A 20,532-nucleotide genomic window follows, 5' to 3' on the forward strand; every position below is an offset into this window, starting at 1 on the left:
GGAGATATTCTCAACCTGACTTGGTTGTTGACCTGTCATGTTAGTATTAAAACCGTTAGTAGTAAATGTTCTAAGCATGGAGGACACAAGATACCCGAGCTGCCAATGAAGTAAGTGCATCAACTTCATGTACTCCTGCCACACTTCTTCCCGTGGTTGTTCAATTAGTTGGCCATTGATAGTTTTTGCTGGAAATTTTTCAAGAATTTCATAAGATTCATTGTAGAACTTCAAAAAAATGGCTCCGTTTGTAAAAGTATCTACCACCATGTGCATTGAGACCATTGTAAAAAGCCTTCAATTGAATGCGATGCAGAATACCATGGTGAAGGCATTTTTGTAATGATTTCTTGCACAACTCCTAAGCCTCATACAGGGATTCATTATCAAGTTGTTGGAATGTGGTGATATCATTCTAAAGTTTAGCATTTTTACTAGGTTGGAAGTACTTCATCAAGAACCACTCAGCCAATTCTTGCGATGTGGATATGGAGTCAGGTGATAAGGAATTCAACCATGCTCGTGCTCTATCTCTCAACGAGTATGGGAACAACTTTAATCTTAGGGCATCTTCAGTTACTCCGGCCAATTTAGTCGCTTACATCCATGAACAAACGAAGATGAAGATGTGGATCGTCAATAGGCATCCCACTAAATTGGCCCATTATTTGAAGCATTTGGAGCATCAGTGGTTGCATACGAAACCCAAGCTTTTTTTTTTAACTTGTAAAAAATCAAATACATATTCTCTCACTTTAGGATTGTAGGTATGCACTAGCAAACTATGGAAAAAAAAAACCACTACTTTCTTGATGTTGCAGATTTGAAATATGCATAATTGTACATCCCCCATAAATAACCAGAGTTGTGTAATCCAACATTGTTATGTAATCGAATGTTAGTATCTTTTTCCCAATACAACTCTTAAGTTTTTCTATATACTGGTACCATCAATGTACTGCAACACTTCCAATGAGTTTAATTTTAGTAGTTCATATGTTTAATTGCTTTTTTCTCTTAGTTTTTGAAAAATGAACATAGTAGAAATTGTTCAAGGGAAATGAATTGATTGTAAATTTTTTTTGGTATTAGTTCAACAATTTGATAAATTAACAAAGTTTTTCAACTTAGAATTGATTGGATGATAAAAAAGTGAGGGAAAACTTTTGGGGTTCCTGACAGAAGAAAGAAAGAAGAAAGAAGAAAGAAAGAAGAAAGATGAAGTCGAAAAAAGAAAAATAAGAAAAGAAAAGAAGGGAAATAAAAAAGAAAAAGAAATGACATGAGGATGCCACGTGGCAGCGCGTGATTGGCCAGCGTTACCATGTCAGCAAAAAAAATAAATACCGTTAGTGTTAAGTACCAATATAGTGGATGAAAAAAAAGTTCGGGTACCAATCTGGAACAAAAACCATAGGTACTAATCTGAGAAAAGTGGACAAATTCGGATACCAATATTATATTTAACCCTTTACGTTATTATTTATTTAAAAGGTTAAAATGTGTCATAAGTTTTTGTACTCATTGTAAATTTAGAATTTAGTTCCTACACTTTTATTTCTAGAAATTTAGTCCCTCTACCTTTTAGATTTCAAAATCCAAGCTCAATTGTTAACAATGTTAAAATTATTTTGTTTAATTTAGGTTTATTACAACATTTTTTAGTTACATTGCTATCGGTGAGAATTTTTTATTTCAAAATGTCATGTCAACAAATTTAATAAAAAAATTGATAGTATTAATAATTAGATGTAAATTTTAAAATTAAAAAAATAAAGAGATTAAATTTCAAAAATAAAAATATAAAAACTAAATTGGAAAATATCTATGACATATTTCAACCTATTTAAAAACACTAGAAAATTTAACCATCATGTAAAGTGAATTTAGGTTGAATTTTGAAGGAATTTGACATAAGGATACGGTTAAATTTATTACAAGGCAACATAGTTTGTCTGCCAGGAGTTGTCCTCGTTAAAACACCAAAAACGAATCAATTCACGCCACGTAAAAATACAAAAATTGGATTCTATCCCAAATTGACAAAAATAGCCCTAACTTTAAAATTTAATGACAGGCCTCCCTGATGGAAGTGACGCGTTACTATATGATTGGTAAGGAGAATATTCAACGCTACACTCATTTAACGTCATCTCAGACTGAGTTTGCCTTTTTCATTTTTTATTTCTCATGGGCGATTTTATCTAAAGGAATTAAAGAAATTAATCGTTTTTTAATTGTTTTGGGATTTTGATTTGTAGTTTCATTTTCAATTTTTCATGAAAGAAAAAGCGGCACTGACTTAGGAAATAGAGATGGAAAGGAGGAGGAGGAGAAGAAGTAGCTGCTGTTCCTGTTCTTAAGAACTCTGTTACTTAACCCTAAAACAAATCTAATCCAAGATCAAATTGTTTTCCGCCCTTTTTGAGGCAAATATTTCAAAGACCCGGTAGATCTGTAAAAGCTTCTCCTTTCTATTGGTTTCTGACAACAGAGATGGATTCTTAAACTGGTAAGGTTTTCTTTTGCTTCAGTTTTCCCCTTGTGACAAAGATCTTGGTCACGGGGTTTAGCTGTCTTGGTTTTTCTCTGCACTTTTGTTTTGATTGCTTCTCAGTTAGATCTTTTATTACTTCTTTTCTGCCACTGATCCTTTGCTATTTTTTTTGAAAAAAAATATTTTTAGTGATGAGCGTTGAATGATTTATTTCAAGATCCTTCAATGATAATATAGATACTGTTTTGAAGTTTTGTTCAAAAATATTTCTACTGTTTTTGTATTTATTTATGGTTGTACTGGGAAAAACTGATTTAAAGAAAATGGAAGAAAAGCAATCTTATTTTGTTTGATTTTCAGTTTAATAAAGCTAGGTTTATTATTATTTTTGCTTCTCCAAAATACCATTGTATTTTCGTTTTCTTTCTTATTAGTTCAGGCCTTCAGCTAAACCCTATATATATATATATATATATTCTTATAACTGTAGTTTCTTTTAGTGATAATAATAGCATGACCATCAAAATTTATTTTAGTGTTCTTCTACTAAGGCTGTGTGTAGTTGTCGACAATCATGTCTCAAAGTAATGGAATATATGTTGTAATTTATTTATCTTCAAACTACAATATTTTGTATTTTTCTCTTTATCGTCCCCCCACTGATGATCCGTCAAGTTATCCGACTTTTGTTTTAAATTTAATTTAATGATCCACCACTATTATTTTTGGTTGAAATCTTCTTGAAATCCCAAGTGGGGCTGATTTTCTAGTTGTTTTTTTTCTTCTTTTTTAATTCCAATAATATCTTACAGAATATTTGATCATTTTCCACAGGTTGATTCCAATGGGTGCTGTTTGTAAACCTGAGTTGGATTCTTTTCAAAGGAAAGCATGTGCCGTGGATTAGCGCGGTTAAATTGCAGGTCACCTCCAACAACATCTAATATTTCTTTTTAAGATAGCTGAGAAATGAATCACTTGACTCTAGAAACTGAAGATACTTTTGCAAGCTTGCTTGAGCTTGCCGCTAATAATGATGTCGTGGGCTTTAAACGATCCATCCAACGTGACCCTTCTGGTGTAGATGAAGTAGGGCTGTGGTACGGTCGTCCCAAGGGCTCAAAGCAGATGGTTAACAATGAAAGAACACCTTTGATGGTTGCTGCTACATATGGTAGCATCGATGTTATTAAGCTGATCCTATCTTCATCCGATGCTGATATTAATCGTGTGTGCGGCCATGACAAAAGCACTGCACTCCACTGTGCTGCCTCTGGTGGGGCTTCAAATGCTATTGATGTTGTGAAGCTGCTTTTAGCAGCTGGGGCCGATGCCAATTTGGTTGATGCAAATGGTCATCTTCCTATTGATGTTATTGTTGTTCCTCCAAAGCTTCAATTTGCAAAATTAACTCTTGAACAACTCCTCGCGACCAAGAGTTCTGTTCTAGAGCAGAATTTAAGGGTGTCAACAGCTGTCACGAATTCGGGCTCGAATCCTCCTTCGCCCTCTCGAGAAAATGGGTCACCTACATCTGGTTTAGGTTCCCCTCAGAAGCTGAAGTCAACTAATGCTCCTTTTTCTTCCACATCAGAGAAGAAAGAATACCCAATCGACCCATCTCTTCCAGATATCAAGAACAGCATCTATTCAACTGATGAGTTCCGAATGTATTCGTTTAAGGTGCGGCCTTGTTCTCGCGCCTACTCCCATGATTGGACTGAGTGTCCATTTGTTCATCCAGGTGAGAATGCTCGAAGAAGGGATCCTAGGAAGTTCCATTACAGTTGTGTTCCTTGTCCCGATTTTCGCAAGGGGGCATGTAGACGTGGTGATATGTGTGAATATGCACATGGCGTTTTCGAATGCTGGCTACACCCTGCTCAATACCGAACCCGGCTGTGCAAGGACGGTACTAGTTGTGCAAGGAGAGTGTGTTTCTTTGCTCATACTGCTGAGGAACTCCGGCCTCTATATGTCTCCACTGGTTCTGCTGTTCTATCTCCTCGTTCAAGTACTTCTGGTGCTACAGCTATGGATTTTGCTGCAGCCTTGAGTCTGTTACCTGGATCGCCTTCTTCTGTATCCGTAATGTCTCCGTCACCTTTCACACCTCCCATGTCTCCATCTGCTAATGGCATGTCTCATTCTAATGTTGCCTGGCCACAGCCCAATGTTCCGGCCCTGCATCTTCCTGGAAGCAATCTTCAATCTAGTCGCCTCAGATCTTCTCTTAATGCAAGAGACATTCCAACTGAAGACTTCAACTTGCTGCCGGATTTTGATGTGCAGCAACAACAGCTGATAAATGAGTTATCTAGCCTCTCTCAGCCCTCTATGAGTTCTAATTCTTTAAATCGATCTGGTCGATTGAAGACTCTGACTCCATCGAATCTTGATGATCTATTTTCGGCTGAGAACTCATCTCTGCAGTACTCCGATCAAGCATTGGCTGCGGCAGTTTACTCTCCCACCCATAAGTCTGCTGTTTTAAATCAATTCCAGCAGCAGCAAAGCATGTTATCACCTATAAACACAAATTTTTCTCCTAAAAATATTGAACATCCTTTGTTGCAGGCTTCTCTATCTGGTAGGATGTCTCCACGAAACGTAGAACCTATCTCGCCAATGAGCTCTCGGGTTTCAATGTTAGTTCAACGCGAGAAGCAGCAACAGTTCCGCAGCCTAAGCTCTAGGGAGCTTGGTTCTGGCTCCTCTGCCACCGTTGGTTCCCCAGTAAATTCTTGGTGGGGATCCTCCAATGGGAAACCGGACTGGGCAGTCGATGCAGATGGCTCAGGCAAGCTTCGCAGGTCATCTTCATTTGAGCTTGGCAATGGAGACGAGCCCGATTTATCATGGGTTCAATCCCTTGTAAAAGAATCTCCCACTGAGGTCAAAGAGAAAACAGGTGTGCCTGTTTCAGGTGTAACACTTAATGCTTCTACAGGTCTAGGTTCAAGCATGAACTCTCGAATTGATCCGGTCGATACTGCAGTGTTGGGAGCATGGATCGAGCAAATGAAGCTTGATGAGCTCGTGGCTCAGCAAAACTGAAAACCAGTTTCACTGAACCCTGAGGTAGAGATAACATAAAAAGGTTTTGGTATATAACATTTGTATTCTTTTTTTTGGGATTTTGTTGGTGAAGAATGTAGAAGGGAAGCTAAACAGTCACAGCAAGTGGTGAAGGAAAGGGGGGAAAACATTCATTTTTCACCATTTATTATTACAAAGAAACAGTTAAGGAAAAAACAAAGAAGGGTTGAGGATAACCTTTGGCTATATGTTGAAAGAAATGATGCCCAAACTTGCGGTGTTTTTTACATGCAATATTTTCTGAGATTTCTGATCCTTTGATGATGATGATGTAACATTCAACTATAGTTTATTGCTTAATTCCTATTGCCATATCTTCATTGTTACATATTACTTTCAGCAACCAGTATTCAACGTGACGTAGTTAAATCTTGTGTTTCGCGTGTTGCTCTTTCAATGGCATCAAATCAAAATCTTGAGGCGTCGATATTAGTACCTCTTTGCCCACCAAGTATATTGTCATATCTTACTTTGATTTTAGTACCTTCTACCTTCTCTAGGTGATGATCTTTTTGTCTTAAAGATTAGATTTAATGCGTACAAAAATACTAATTAAAAATGGTATTCTACAATTTAATTGTTTTAAAAATAGAACAACAGAGGAAAAAGGGTAGAAAATTCTCTATAAAATAAATACGGTATAAATAATTACTAAATTTGTTAAAATTTAGACTAAACTACATTAGTAGTGACCCAACTATGAAAAGTTACAAATTTGTCACTCAACTATTCAATTGTCTTTTTAATCACCCAATTATTTTAGATTTTGGATGCTTCCATTTTTATGTTAGTAAGATGGTGGCAAAAAAGAAAAGAAAAGACTGAATAATTGAGTTACCATTTTGTAACTTTTTATCATTGAGTGACTAAAATAGAAAAATCATGGTTAGATGACTACTAACGTAATTTTACGATAAAACATATTAAATGTATTGCGCTGAACTTATTGAATTTATTATATTATTTTGGTGCTTTATTAAAATGTGATATTGGTAAACTATTTAGATTTAAGAAAAGTTGAGTGGAGATTGATGTCCCTCTCACCTTTGGGTGCCATTAGTTAGAAATTTGTTTATTTATAATCTTCACTAAGCATGCAAGAAGTCTATCTTAAAAGAGATAGAAGTAATAAGTAAAAATGAAAAAAATATATAATGGAGAAGGCAATTTGCAATCAAATTAATTAGTGGCCATAATGATCTTCCAATGGGAATATGTTTAGGTTCTGATTGTGAATTTTTTTTTTATATATTGGACAAGCTGTTACTTGGTTGTTTAAAAGGATTGATTTGGACGCTCAAAGATTAAAAATTGCAATTTGATTTCCTTCCTATCAAAAAGTTGAAGAGAATTGCCGAAAGTTGATGATACCATGCCATCTTAAATTATTCTCTTGTTATTTTCTTTCTTTATTCTCCCACTTAATCAAATTATACTTTCATTTTTATTTTTTTTAATAATTTTATCTCTCATCATGTTACCTTTTTGATCTTTTAGGTAAAAAAAATCCCATATGTTTACCCTGTGACTTGTTGTGAAATTCTTAGTCTGGCCCCTGTATGATAGTGAAATTCTCACTTCGACCCTCCATGTGTTCGCATTTGATTGGCTTAAATGCTTACATGAGAGTTTTTTTTAACAAAAATGGCTTCTGGGCTAAAATGATGGACGAGATGAAAGTAAAAGGGGTAAAATGGCCGAAAAAAAATAGTAAATGGGTCGACTTGAGAATTTCATTATAATCCAAGGGCCAAAATAGGTCTTAAACCAAACAAAACCAAACCAATGGTTTTCAATTAGGGCCTAATATTTCAGGAGTTGCTCATATAAAGGCCAAATATTTCAAAATGATCATATAAGGGTCAAACCTCAATGAACGTGTTAAGGGCTTTTCACACACTTCACCCCTAGCGTTTTTAGAATAGAACACATGATAGTTGAATTAAATATTACTTGAAAAGAAAGGAAAAAAAATGAAAACATAATATACTGCATTTAAAAATACCTTATTTGAACACTTTCAAAAGGGTTTGGCCTTATTTGTCCATTTAAAAAGGTTTAGCCTCATTTGAGCATTTTTGAAAAATGCTTAATTCTTATTTGACTATTTTGAAACCTTTAGCTCTTATGTGAGCAACTAATAAAAAGTTGAACCCAATTTGAGTATTTAGCCTTACAAATAGGCAAAAACAAAATCTTACAAATAGGCACAAAAATAATGAAGGGTGTGTTTGATAATCATATGAATTTTTTACTTAATACAAAATTTTTAGCCAAAAAAGCATTGAATAGAATATGCAAGTAGATAACGCCTATCACTTAATGCTAAAAATATTGAGTTTATTTTATTTTTGAAAAACATATATTTGAAATAATTTTTAAATGAAAATTTCAAATTATTATTTTTAAAATTTATCCAAAATTATTTAAAATAATAGAAAATATTATATTAACAAGATTAAAATGACTATATTACTAATCAAACAATATGATCCTATTTACTATTTAATTTTACTAATAAACGAAATAGTTTTATAAATAAATTTACTATTTATAAATATGTCCCTTTCACCATAACACGCTTTTCTGTCATCAATTTGCCACGTTCAGAAAGCGTTCGGCTACTAACTTAGTTCAAGGTGAGGATGAATGGGCAGCATGCGCAAGGAATTATTTCTACCAACTTTTTCAGACACGAGAGAGGGGGGATACGAGTCACTTACTATCTGGAGTTCACACATGTATGGCAGCCATGAATGAGGAGTTAGGAGCAGCATATAGAGAGGAAGAAGTCTTTGCGGCGTTGAAGGGGATGCATACAACGAAAGAATCAGGTTTTCATGGTTTCCCGGCTTTCTTTTTCCAAAGATATTGGCATATTTGGGTACATGATGTGTGTGGTTATTGTTTATCTATTTTGAACCGAAAGGTTGGATTGGATGAGATTAACAAAACAAATAGTGTTTATTCCCAAAATTTTGAATCCCAAGAATATGAGATAGTTTTGTTAGAGCTATAGTCTGTTAGTTAGTTAGCTAATGAATAACCACTGCTTGTGTTGGTTAAAGTTAGTTAGATCAGTTTAACTTCTACTGCTATAAATAAGCAATAGTTGCTGTACTAAAGCTCAAGTTAATTTTCTAATAACAATTCAGTATTGTTGATATCTTAACATGGTATCAGAAGTTTTCTTGGCTCTTGTATTCTTGTGAGTTCTATGGCTTTGCCATCCAGTCCTTCTGCTATGCAATCCACTGCTACAATGGCATCGAATCTTACTGATGGGGTTGTTGATAGTCGTTTTTTTTCAACCAAGAAGATTAGTGTGCTATTAGATGATAGTAACTATTTGTTATGGAGACAACAGATTCTTTTGGCGCTCAAAACTTACAGACTTCAACATTTTCTTGATTTGTGCACAATTGCTCCTCCACGTCAGATTGTGGATCCAAGTGGTGTTCTTCAGGAGAATCCAGAGTTTGTCAGGTTTGAGCAGCAAGACTGTGCTTTAGCCTCATGGCTCTTATCCTCTGTAAGTACGGGTGTTTTACCTCATCTTATTGGTTTGGATTCTAGTGCTCAAATCTGGAATGCCATTGTTGCTTTATATGGCAGCAAGACTACATCTCAACTGATGTCTTATAGACGAGCCTTACATTCACAACGGAAGGGAGATCTTTCTATGAAAGACTTTCTTATGAAGATCAAGACCTATTGTGATGGTTTTTCCAGTTGTGGGGAGATTATTACTGATCTTGAGCATGTCACTGCCATTCTTAATAGCTTACCACCTGAATATGAATCTGTCATCTCTATCGTTACTGCTAGCCAGGTCCCATATATGGTTCAAGGAGTGATAATTATTCTTCTTGATGCTGAAACGAGACAAAATGTTGTGGTATGCGAGGCTCCTAGTTCAAAAAATTTGGTCTCTAGTCAAAAACCAAATACTGTCAATGAGAATGTAACCACATCAGTTTATCGTCCCTCAAATAACTGAGGGTGTGGACGTGGCCGTTCATATGGATCGAGGATTCAGTGTCAGTTGTGTGGAAAGTCTGGACACCTTGTTGATCAGTGTTACCATCGCTTTGATGCTTCATATAAAAGTATTGGTTACAGGCCTCCTCCGGTTCCTCAAGCGAATCTGAGTTTGTTTGGAGCTGGATATCCGATTGCACCTTGGATGGCTCCAGCACCTACTGTCAATCAGACTGTTTCTCCAGGTTGGTATTGTCCACCTTCTCAAATTCCTAACTGGACTAATCCGTTTCTTGCTGGTTCTCCACAGCATAGTAGCATGCCTGCCTTTGCTTCTTCTCCAACTTCACAGTTCTAAGCTTTTGTTACAACTCCTGCGATGGTGGCGGATAATGCCTGGTATCCTGACTCTGGAGCCACGCACCACCTGACAAATTCGGGGTCATCAATCAGTGAAACTCTACCTTACAATGGTCCAGGAAAAGTTTATGTGGGTAATGGCTCAGTTCTTCCTGTTATGTCCATGAGACAGTCTTCCTTAATTACTCGATCACGTCCTTTGCTTATGAAGTCGTTGCTGCACGTTCCTGGCATAACTAAAAATCTTCTATCTGTCTCAAAATTTACAAAGGATAATAATGTGATGTTTGAGTTTTCCCTCACACAGTGCAAAGTTCGTGATCTACAGAGTAGAGAGGTTCTCCTTACTGGCTCTATAAGTGACGGGTTATACAAACTGCACTCCAGTGCTCCTGGTTCATCCATGCTCCCTGCTCAATGTCTGATTGCCAGTACTATGATTCCTTTTGATGTTTGGCATTGTAGACTAGGGCATCCTTGTAATGCCACACTTAAGAAAACATTGTATCACTGTAATGTTCCTTTTGCTACAAATAAACATACTACTTGCTATACTGCTTGCCATTTAGGAAAAGAGCATAAGCAACATTTCTCTCATTCAACCTCTGAATATACTGCTCCACTACAACTTGTGTCTGCCGATGTGTGGGGACCTGCCCCAGTCACGTCCAATGGCTTTCGATACTACGTTGCATTTACAGATGCTTACTTGAGATACACATGGCTTTATTTCTTACACAAAAAGTCTGATGTTCTTAGTATGTTTCCCGTGTTTCATAGACAGGCTGAAAGGTTTCTAGGGTGCAAGTTAAAAATTTTACAAACAGATGGTGGATGAGAATTTCAAGCTTTGAATAGTTACCTGTTACAGCATGGGATTGTCCGACGTGTCACGTGTCCATATACGTCGCAACAAAATGGTTTGGTGGAGCGCAAACACAAGCAAATCGTAGAAGCTGGTCTTTCCATGATGGAACATGCTGGTCTACCCATCACTTACTGGAATGATGCGTTCTGTAGTGCTGTTTTCTTGGTGAACAAGTTACCTTCTTCTCCATTGGGAGTGTCACCCTATGAAAAGTTATTTTGTGAGCGTCCCAACTACTCATTTCTACGGGTGTTTGGCTGTTTGTGTTTTCCTAATCTTCGGCTGTTTAACACTTTAAAGCTGCAGTTTAAGTCCAGTCCCTGCACGTTCCTCGGGTATTCTCCTTATCATAAGGGCTACCGATGTCAGGCAGCTGATGGTAGGGTGTATATCTCACGGCATGTTACATTCCATGAAGACGAGTTTCCATTCAAGAAGCTTTTCTCCAAGTTGACAGTCTCGCAACCACCTGTTGCTTCTTCTAGCTCTAAGCTGTTGGTACTACATTCGGAACCGAATGCAGCAATCTCACCAGTACTGTGTCGTAATTCAGCTCCCATGACCAGCTCAGTGAACTCTTTGCTTAATGGTTCACCTCCTGGTAGTCTCAATCCAGCTCAAGATTCTCCCTTAACCACCAGCTTGCAACAATCTCCTTCAATTAGGTCCTCAGTGCCTACTGCATCTCCTATGCTGCCTGTTAATTCACATGCAATGATTACCAGAAGCAAAGCTGGTGTTTTCAAACCAAAAGTGTATTTGAGTGGGGTCAGTCATGAGCTCACTGAATCTCCTACTGATATTCATGATGCCATGCATCATGCCTGTTGGGAAACGGCTATTCGAGATGAGTTGCAGGCTCTTTTGCGCAACAAAACGTGGGAGCTTTGCCCTCTGCCTGCAAATAGAAAGATTATCGGGTGCAAATGGCTTTTTAAAGTCAAAAAGCGAGCTGATGGCACTGTGGAAAGGTACAAGGCACGTTTAGTGGCAAAGGGGTTTTCTCAACACCCTGGTTTTTATTTTAGAGACACCTTTAGCCCAGTTGTCAAGGCAGCAACAATAAGAACTATTCTAGCTGTTGCAGTTATGCATGGGTGGTCTCTGAGGCAAGTTGACGTGAACAACGCGTTTCTTAATGGGGATCTGACAGAAGAAATATATATGGCTCAACCACCTGGTTTTGAAGTTGAAGGACCTAATGGGCAGCCACTTGTGTGTAAGTTGACCAAAGCTTTCTATGGGCTAAAACAAGCACCTCGTGCATGGTTTCAGACGCTCAAGCAACATCTTGTGCATCACCTTGGTTTTCGTGCTTCAAAAGCAGACCCTACCTGATTCGTTCGAACCTCTGCTAGACATCAACTGTTGCTTATGGCATATGTTGATGATATTGTACTTACAGGAAGTTCTGCTGAAGAAATAGACACAGTCGTTCGTCTACTTCATGATAGATTTGCACTCAAAGATATGGGTCAACTTAGTTATTTCTTGGGGATTGAAGTACATCACACGTCTCAAGGGTTGTACCTCAATCAAAGAAAGTATATTTCAGAGATTTTACAGAGAACTAGAATGGCTGGGGTTGCACCCACGCCAACACCTATGGTGAGTACCCCAAAACTAGTTGCCTCTGATGGACATTCATTATTTGCTGATGGTTAGTTATATCGAAGCACAGTTGGTATGCTTCAGTACCTATGCATTACACGTCCTGACGTGGCTTTTTGTGTCAACAAATTAAGTCAATATATGAATTCTCCCAGTGATGATCATTAGAAAGCTGTAAAACGTGATCTAAGGTACCTCGTCGGGACTATGAATTATGGTTTAATTTTCTCCAAAGGGTAGCTCAAGTTGATAAGTTATTCAGATGCTGACTGGGCTGCCTCGGTTGAAGACAGGCGTTTCACCACGGGGTATGTGATTTATCTTGGCTCCAATCCAGTTGCACGGTGCTCTAAAAAGCAATCGGTTGTGTCCAGGTCATCCTCTGAAGCTGAGTATCGCAGTTTAGCTAATTGTGTTACTGAACTGTTATGGATCAAACAGCTGCTAGATGAAGTCGGGGGGTGTCAATGTGTAGAACACTAGTTGTCTGGTGTGACAACACTTCTATAGTGTCTATGGCTGCCAATCCAACCCATCATGCTCGCATGAAGCACGTAGAAATTGATCATCATTTCATACGAGAAAAAGTGGCTGCAGGTGCCTTACAAGTTAATTTTGTACCCTCTGCTAAGCAGATTGCTGATGTTCTTACAAAACCTATACCTCCAAAGCAGTTTGCTGGCTTTCGACAGGATTTAAAGTTCAAGTCTGTTAGTTAGTTAGCTAATGAATAACCACTGCTTGTGTTGGTTAAAGTTAGTTAGATCAGTTTAACTTCTACTGCTATAAATAAGCAATAGTTGTTGTACTGAAGCTCAAGTTAATTTTCTAATAACAATTCAGTATTGTTGATATCTTAATAAGTTTCATCCCATTAGCCTTTGTAAAGTGCTATACAAAATCATATCAAAGGTGATTGCAGAAAGTGTTAAATGTTTGTATTGATGAAGCGCAAAATGTTTTCGTTCCGGGAAATGTTGCCTATGACAATATTTTAATTGCCTATGAAATGTTGCACTCATTCAAGAAAAAGGTGCAAACTTAATCATGGATGTTTTTCTTTGAAATTGGACATAAGCAAAATATATGACACAGTGGAGTGGAGTCTTTTGAACGAGATGATGGTTCGGTTGGGTTTTAATGGGCCTCTGGTGGACCGTATTCTACACTGTGTAAAACCAGTCATCTATTGGTTATTTTTAATGGTTCGAGGGGGGAGAAATTTTGTAACACCCCTTACTTGAGAAACTCGAGTAATGAATGTTACATTTGGCACTGAACATTATTTACAATATCATATACTTATAATTTGAACATTTATCAAGGTCACATTACACTTTTTAGAACATAATTATACTAACAATAAAGTTTAATTCTATTCCAAACTCATTTCAGGTCTCTTTTGGCCCAACTAAAAAAAATTAATTAATTCTAGGTCTATATGTCTCAAGACAAAGGCTTGAATGTCTCGAGACAATGTCATGCTATTGTAGAACTTTATCTTCGAAGTTGTCTTGTCTCAAGACAAATGAGTGTATGTCTCGAGATAAAGGGGCTTATGTCTCGAGACATGACCCTGATACTATAGCTTTTTAGCTTCAAAGTTCTTGTGTCTCGAGACTTGAGAGGGATACAGAACTTGGAAATTTTGTTTTCAAATACCTCCAAGCCATCCAAAATTGTCCATGATCATTCCAAAAAATAATCAAAGCTCATAAACTATGTAATACCTCATATTTATCGTTCAAAACACATTAAACTCAAATATAAGAATAACTAGACACTTTTTTTCTTAGTTCATTAATTCACCTATGTACATGTCATATTCTATACCATGAAATTTATTTCATACCCCATTTCCTCCAAGCCTTGATGATGTGATGAGATGTGTTGAGGTCGCCACTTCGAACGAGAACTTCAATCCAATATTTCACCTACGCGTTGAAAAGTAACGCGTTAAGCTCGTGAAAACTTAGTAAATACCATTTAATTCAAATGTTACCATTTCTTTGATTTTTCTTTACCATAAACATTATTATTATTATAATTCAGGAATATATCTTAATAATCAATACGTTATTTCATATTTACAAAATTCACTAATTTTATCATTTCACGGATTAACATGAATGAAACTTTGATCATAAATCCCTTACCATGACTTTTTAGCCATGCTAGACTAGTTTGAACAAGATGGATACACGAAACATAACACGATACACGAAGCAAAAAAGTGTTGGAAACACAGGCACCAAAGTGCATAACAAAACATGAGGCATCGAAGTGCAATATCATGAATATTACGAATAACACGAGAGCACTCGGGTTCCTATGGAATACGAACTATATCCACAAAGTTCAACGCTAGTCTACATGAGCACTTGAATATAATTGAATGTACAATAATTAATCATGAATACTTTGTTCCACGATTTCATTACACTTTAACGTTTCTTTCGTTCTAGTTTACTATTTAATATTACACGAACATATAATTTCGAACATTAAAATTTTCAAGAACATTTTCTTTACACTTTCATTCCATGACTAACTACGATATTTATTCATACTGGTATTTATTTCACGATTTTCACAATTTAGCTACACTTTTGCACTTTTTCAATTTACTCCTTATTTTTCCACGATTTAAAGAACAATTATAATTTTATTTCCAATAATCACAAAAATTTATTTAGTAAATTCTTAATTCATAATACACCTCATATTTCGTGTTCTCTACATCATTTTCACTTATCAAATAATAACATGTAAAACTTTCACGTACTTTTTAGTTTAGTCTTTTTACCACGAAATTCAATATTCACTATCACATAGCACTTTAATCAATCAATTCATCATAATATCTTATTTCACATGTATGCTCTTCACATTTCTTATTTCAATCATAAATTTCAAAAAGTTCACGAGTTAGTCCTTAACATCATAAACATACAATATTTACTATAATCTCACTCCAACACCACTTTATGTCTATTTCATTAACATATTTCACTTCAATTAAGCCTTCTTTTAAAATATTGTATTTCACATATCAAATTATTTTACACTTTATTTTACTAATTTACCACAGCTTTCACAAAGTTTACTTTTTAATCCTTAGATAACAAGAGAGTTCAAGGGTACTTACCTCTCTTACCTCTCTTCAACCTTGAATCACTTGTTTTTCTCTTTTCTTTGGCATTTGAATCACTTCCTTCGACTCTTCAATAACATGTCAAGAACATAAAATTTTTAATGAGAATTCTCTACTTTAACATCATTTCTTTACTTTTCTAACAAGATTAAACTTAAAAGCATGATGGAACTTTGATATTATCACCTTGTTTTCTTAATTTCAAGCTTTAGCTTGATTTTCTCTCTCCTCCAATATGAACACAACTTTGAGATATTGTTATTCTAAAAGTATAGAGAATTTATTCTTAAATGTTACATATATTTTTCCGGAATAACAATTCTACCAGTTTTTATTAAGTAGAGAGAATTTTCGTTTTCACCCCAAAGACAGAAAAAACTTTTTCTAGTTCTGTGTTTCGATTCAATTGACTCGACCTTGCACTCGAAGCAGTATGTGGTACGAGAACAGTGAAGAAGATTATTTGGTTGAAAGCCGGAAAACATAAATGATTCGCTTATAGTAGCACACCAACTTGCTTGTGGAGGTCTCAAATTAGACGGGTCGGTTTACTGGATGACGGCTGTGATGGATGTTGTAAATGTTGATAGACGTAGGTATCACCCTTGGTAAGTTGGATAGGTGTTGCGATTGAAGTTTCACTGGCAATTGACATGGTGGTTAGCTAAGAAATCTGGTTGCATGTTGTTTCTTTGCCTATTTTCCTCTCTGTTTTGGTGTTCTAACAGTGGAAATAGGTTTCGGCTAAGCTGGGAGCAAAGGATGGCCTTGGTAGGGGTAGCTGGGGGTTTTTTGTTTCTCTTCTTTTGGTTTTGGCGGATGGTTGTTCAGCCCAAAGGTTTTGTTTTCAGTTATGTTCCCAAGTTACTTTTCCCACTTCTTTTTAATGAATCAGTTGGCACTATTCTAAAAAAAAAGTCTCTTTCTTAAGAATAATTATCATTTTCTTAATTAGATTTCCTTTTGCATTAGTTCATTTTATAAAAATTAGATGTTAGGTATAAAATAACTTAGACATATAATGGAAAATAGATAAACACCATCCTAGCTAATAATCATTTAACTCAAACATACCATCTCAATTTAGAGGGATTCTGTTGTAAATTTGAATTTATTCTTTGCAAAATTATCATTAAAATTATTAAATATGTCTTTGACAAGGGTAATCAAGGGCGTCTGCTCCATTAACACTCAACTGTGAATTTTTTATGGTATCATATTTACTGACACAATTTATTTCCCTTCTCACCATGGCCTCCTAGTCATCAGCTTCTTCTTCCTCCTGCGTTATAATGTCTTTCCCATCACTTCACAATCAAATAATAATCAAGCTCACTTACTCTGATTATTTTCTTTGGAAAACTTAAATTAGTCCACTCATTTGCAGGCAACAAACGATTTATCACATTAATGCCTCCAAGCCTCTTCCACCTAAAGAATTGATTGTGTTAAGTTAAATCCTTGATTGTCTTTTTGTATATATTCTCTATTAAATTGTTGGTGCCATCACCGTTGCTTGGTCTCGACTACAAGTCACTTATGCTTTGAGTTTTAGAGTTCAAATTCACACTCCAAAACAAATAGTCTTTATACTTTATCTTGGGACAATGAATCCATTGCCACTTACATGGGCTGTGCCAAGAAATTGGTTGCACTTGCATTTGATGTTCCCATCTCCGAAGATGATCTTATTGATCATATTGTGGGTGGTCTTCACCTATATCACAAACCCATCACCATACTGAATCAAGGTTAACTTATATTTCCTTTGACGATTTATTTGGATGTTGTTCAACTTGTGGATGTTCAACTTCCCCCATATTCAACCTTCCAAACTCATAATTTTCAAGGTTGAGACACACCTCCAAAAAAAAAAAAAAATTGCAGGAGCCTCAAATCTAACAGCTATACTGATTAAAACTCTTTATCCACGATCAATTACATTTCATTTTTCATTGCACCCACCAAACTGTGGATCATCGATACTTGAGTAACTCATCACTTGAATCTAAATTTTTTTATTAATTATATTCATTTGAAAATGATGTTACGTGCTTGAATACATTTAAACCCATAATTTTTAAGAGATTTTAACATTAATGGTGCCAATTGAACAAATTTATCGTTATAAAATATAAGTTGTGAAAAAAAAAACGTAGATATTATTTTATATATCTATACATTCCCTGCCATATAATATATATCTATCTACGTATTATATCTATTCTTTTTTCATATAATTGATTGTATGAGTTTGAGAATCTATAGTAAAATGAATATATAAAATATGTATCCATTTTATACAAGGAATGCCTGTTTCATTCTTGCATTAGCAAAAGGGACATAGGCCAAAAATATATGCAAAAGTTGGCCCCATACTCAATTATGAAAAGAAGGGAAAGAAAGAAAAGATGGGTCGCACGCATATTTAGGTTTTTATTTGTATTATAGCCCTTTGTAAGTATGGTACCTTCAGTTTGATATGTTGACATGTCCATATCATATTTTTTTTGTGCCCAAAATATTTGGATGGAGCCCAACTATTTATTTATTTGTTCTAAATAACAGATAATTAAATCTATTTCAAGAGGGAAGGGAAGGCCTCCTAATTCCCAAATTCAGATAGAAGCATTTTTGGTTGGTAGCATATTCAAGGAACTGATATTTTTAGTAAGCTTACTCAACTAATTTTTGTTTGCATCTACCTTTGGCATTTGCCATTTACCAAGAAATTCTCTTTTGATATATATAGCTTAATATTTGTTAGACCTAAAAATTTGTGTCTTTTTTTATTACATAATCATATTTTAATGTACTTTGTATTTATGTAGATTTTAACAGAGATTAATACTTTATTTTGATAGTTTGCGATGGGATATATATGTTGGGTCTATACTCGTTTATGAGATGTGTTATTTATCCATGCTCGAATATCCACTTGAAAATTAAGAAGGGTTGAGTAAAAATATTAGATCCGAAAAATGAGTTTGGTAAAAAATTTAAGTCCGTTTAAAATGTGGGTTGGGTTTGAACATTTAAGGCCTGAGTTTGGCTCAAACCATTTTAAGTTTATAATACTTTATATTATGTAATTCATAACACATTAAAAAAATAAAACCTATATTATATATATAATATTATTGTAATGTAAACACTAAAATAATGTTAAGATAACTATATAAAAATTTTCAATAAATAGAAAAATATATAAAAGTACTAAATATTAAATTTAAAATAATATAAATATTTTTAAAAAATTTTAAAAAATAATATGGGTGGGCTTAAAATATGTTTGAATTAGTCATTTACAAATATGAGTAGGCTTAAGTAAAATTTTAGACCCATATTTTGAACCGAACCAAACAAGAATAAAATATGTTAATATCATAATTAGGCCAACCTGAATCCAACTTAATCCGATTCATGAACACCTCTAATTATTGTACAACCATTTTATTTGTTTGGAAATATATTTTAGTGTGCTTTTCCTTTTCCATTTTTATTTAGTTTTCGTCCTTTTCTATATTTTAGGCAAGGAATCAAAATTCCATGAGTGAAAAACACGATTGAAGTGGAAACGGTTTTCAGTTTTTGAGAAGCTCGCACCCTTTGTTCAGTCTTTTCCTACAACTCTCACCGCTTATACATTCTTTAATAAAAGCTACGATTTCTTTACTTTTACGACCTAAGTTTTGCATTTATTTCAACAAAATTTGCATGGCTGAATTCATAAATTAATCCCATCAAAGTAAGTAATAGAAAAAGAGAGAGAAAAAAAATCAAATTACTCTTGAAGAAGAAAGAAAGAATGAAAAGAGCAGGAACTAAAACTTGAAGACAAAGAGAGAACAATGGAGGTGGAAGTGAAAGTGAGACCTTAAAGAGTTCAACATTGAATCAAGGATAAAAAGGCTATAAATCTTTTTATTTTTTGTAAATTCGAATTATAGTTAATATATTTTTAAGAATTTAATTTTTTTTTATCATTTACATAGGTTTATTTGTTAATGTAATTAAAATTTTCATTAAATTATTTTAAAAAATAAAAAATTTAGCTATCTAACTAAAAAAATCTTTTTAATGAATTTAAATTTAATGAAAGAATTCTAACAATATTAATAATTGAACTTGCATGGACTAAATTCTTTAAAATAACAATAAAAGTCTAAATTCTAAATGTACTAAAAATATATAAACTTAAGCCATATTTGAACATATAGATAATTCTAGCAAAAGTTTTACTTTTTCAAGTGGGCTACAAATAGGGGTGCAAATGATCGGGCTAAGCAAAGTTTGGGCTAAGCCCATGCAAAATATCTATACTAATTTTCAAGCCTAGGTTCGGCCTAGCCCAAAAATAGCTTTATTTTTTTGTCTAAGCTCGACCTAATTTAGGAAAGCTAAATCCAGGTCTAAACTTGACCTACCAACATTTTATTTTTTTGAATTAGCTTTTATTTAAAAATATAATACACTAAATGCATTAAGAAACGCTAAAATAAAAGTTTTGTAACATATTAAAAATATATTAAAAATATTTATATTAAAAACACTATCATAAATATAATAAATGTTTTATTGGATTAAATATAATTTTAAAACTTTATATTTTAGGTTGGGTTATTTAGTTGGGTGAGTTTTATTGCAATAATGATTTTAAAATTTTATTGTAACTTTTAAAATTATAATAAATCTAATTATTGCACAACATGTAGTTTGCAAGATTATTTGTTTAATGGTTTGTTTAAGAATAAAAATTTTAAATTATACAATTGAGACAATTCTTGTTTCTCGGGCTTTTAATTATTATTGAATGCTAGATTGTCGGTGTGAGTAATTATCGCAAAAGCCTATTGTTTATACATATAAAATGGTTTAACAATATTTATAAAGTATGCCTCCGGTTAATAGTTAAACCATATCCTTTGAGAACAAAAGTTTTTGTATATGTATAAGAATATT

The 20,532-nt window shown here is 34.6% G+C and overlaps 1 protein-coding gene and 1 non-coding gene across 2 annotated transcripts; both read left to right on the plus strand.

The window, feature by feature from the left end:
- The first annotated feature begins 317 nt into the window (after positions 1-317).
- On the plus strand, positions 318-424 carry LOC128032934 (small nucleolar RNA R71). Its single transcript, XR_008189273.1, has one exon. It is a non-coding gene; the product is annotated as a small nucleolar RNA R71 (small nucleolar RNA).
- Positions 425-2,163: 1,739 nt separating this feature from the next.
- On the plus strand, positions 2,164-5,910 carry LOC105799506 (zinc finger CCCH domain-containing protein 30). Its single transcript, XM_012630099.2, has 2 exons — positions 2,164-2,512; positions 3,332-5,910. Exon 2 carries the CDS (start codon positions 3,467-3,469, stop codon positions 5,552-5,554), a length of 2,088 nt encoding a protein of 695 aa, XP_012485553.1. The 5' UTR covers positions 2,164-2,512; positions 3,332-3,466; the 3' UTR covers positions 5,555-5,910.
- The last annotated feature ends 14,622 nt before the right edge of the window (positions 5,911-20,532 follow it).

Source organism: Gossypium raimondii, chromosome 9 (genome assembly GCF_025698545.1).
Source record: "Gossypium raimondii isolate GPD5lz chromosome 9, ASM2569854v1, whole genome shotgun sequence".
In the NCBI taxonomy this organism is placed as follows: domain Eukaryota; kingdom Viridiplantae; phylum Streptophyta; class Magnoliopsida; order Malvales; family Malvaceae; genus Gossypium; species Gossypium raimondii.

Coding starts and splice junctions, on each gene's coding strand:
- LOC105799506 (XM_012630099.2), top strand. CDS start 3,467: ATGAATCACTTGACTCTAGAAACTGAAGATACTTTTGCAAGCTTGCTT.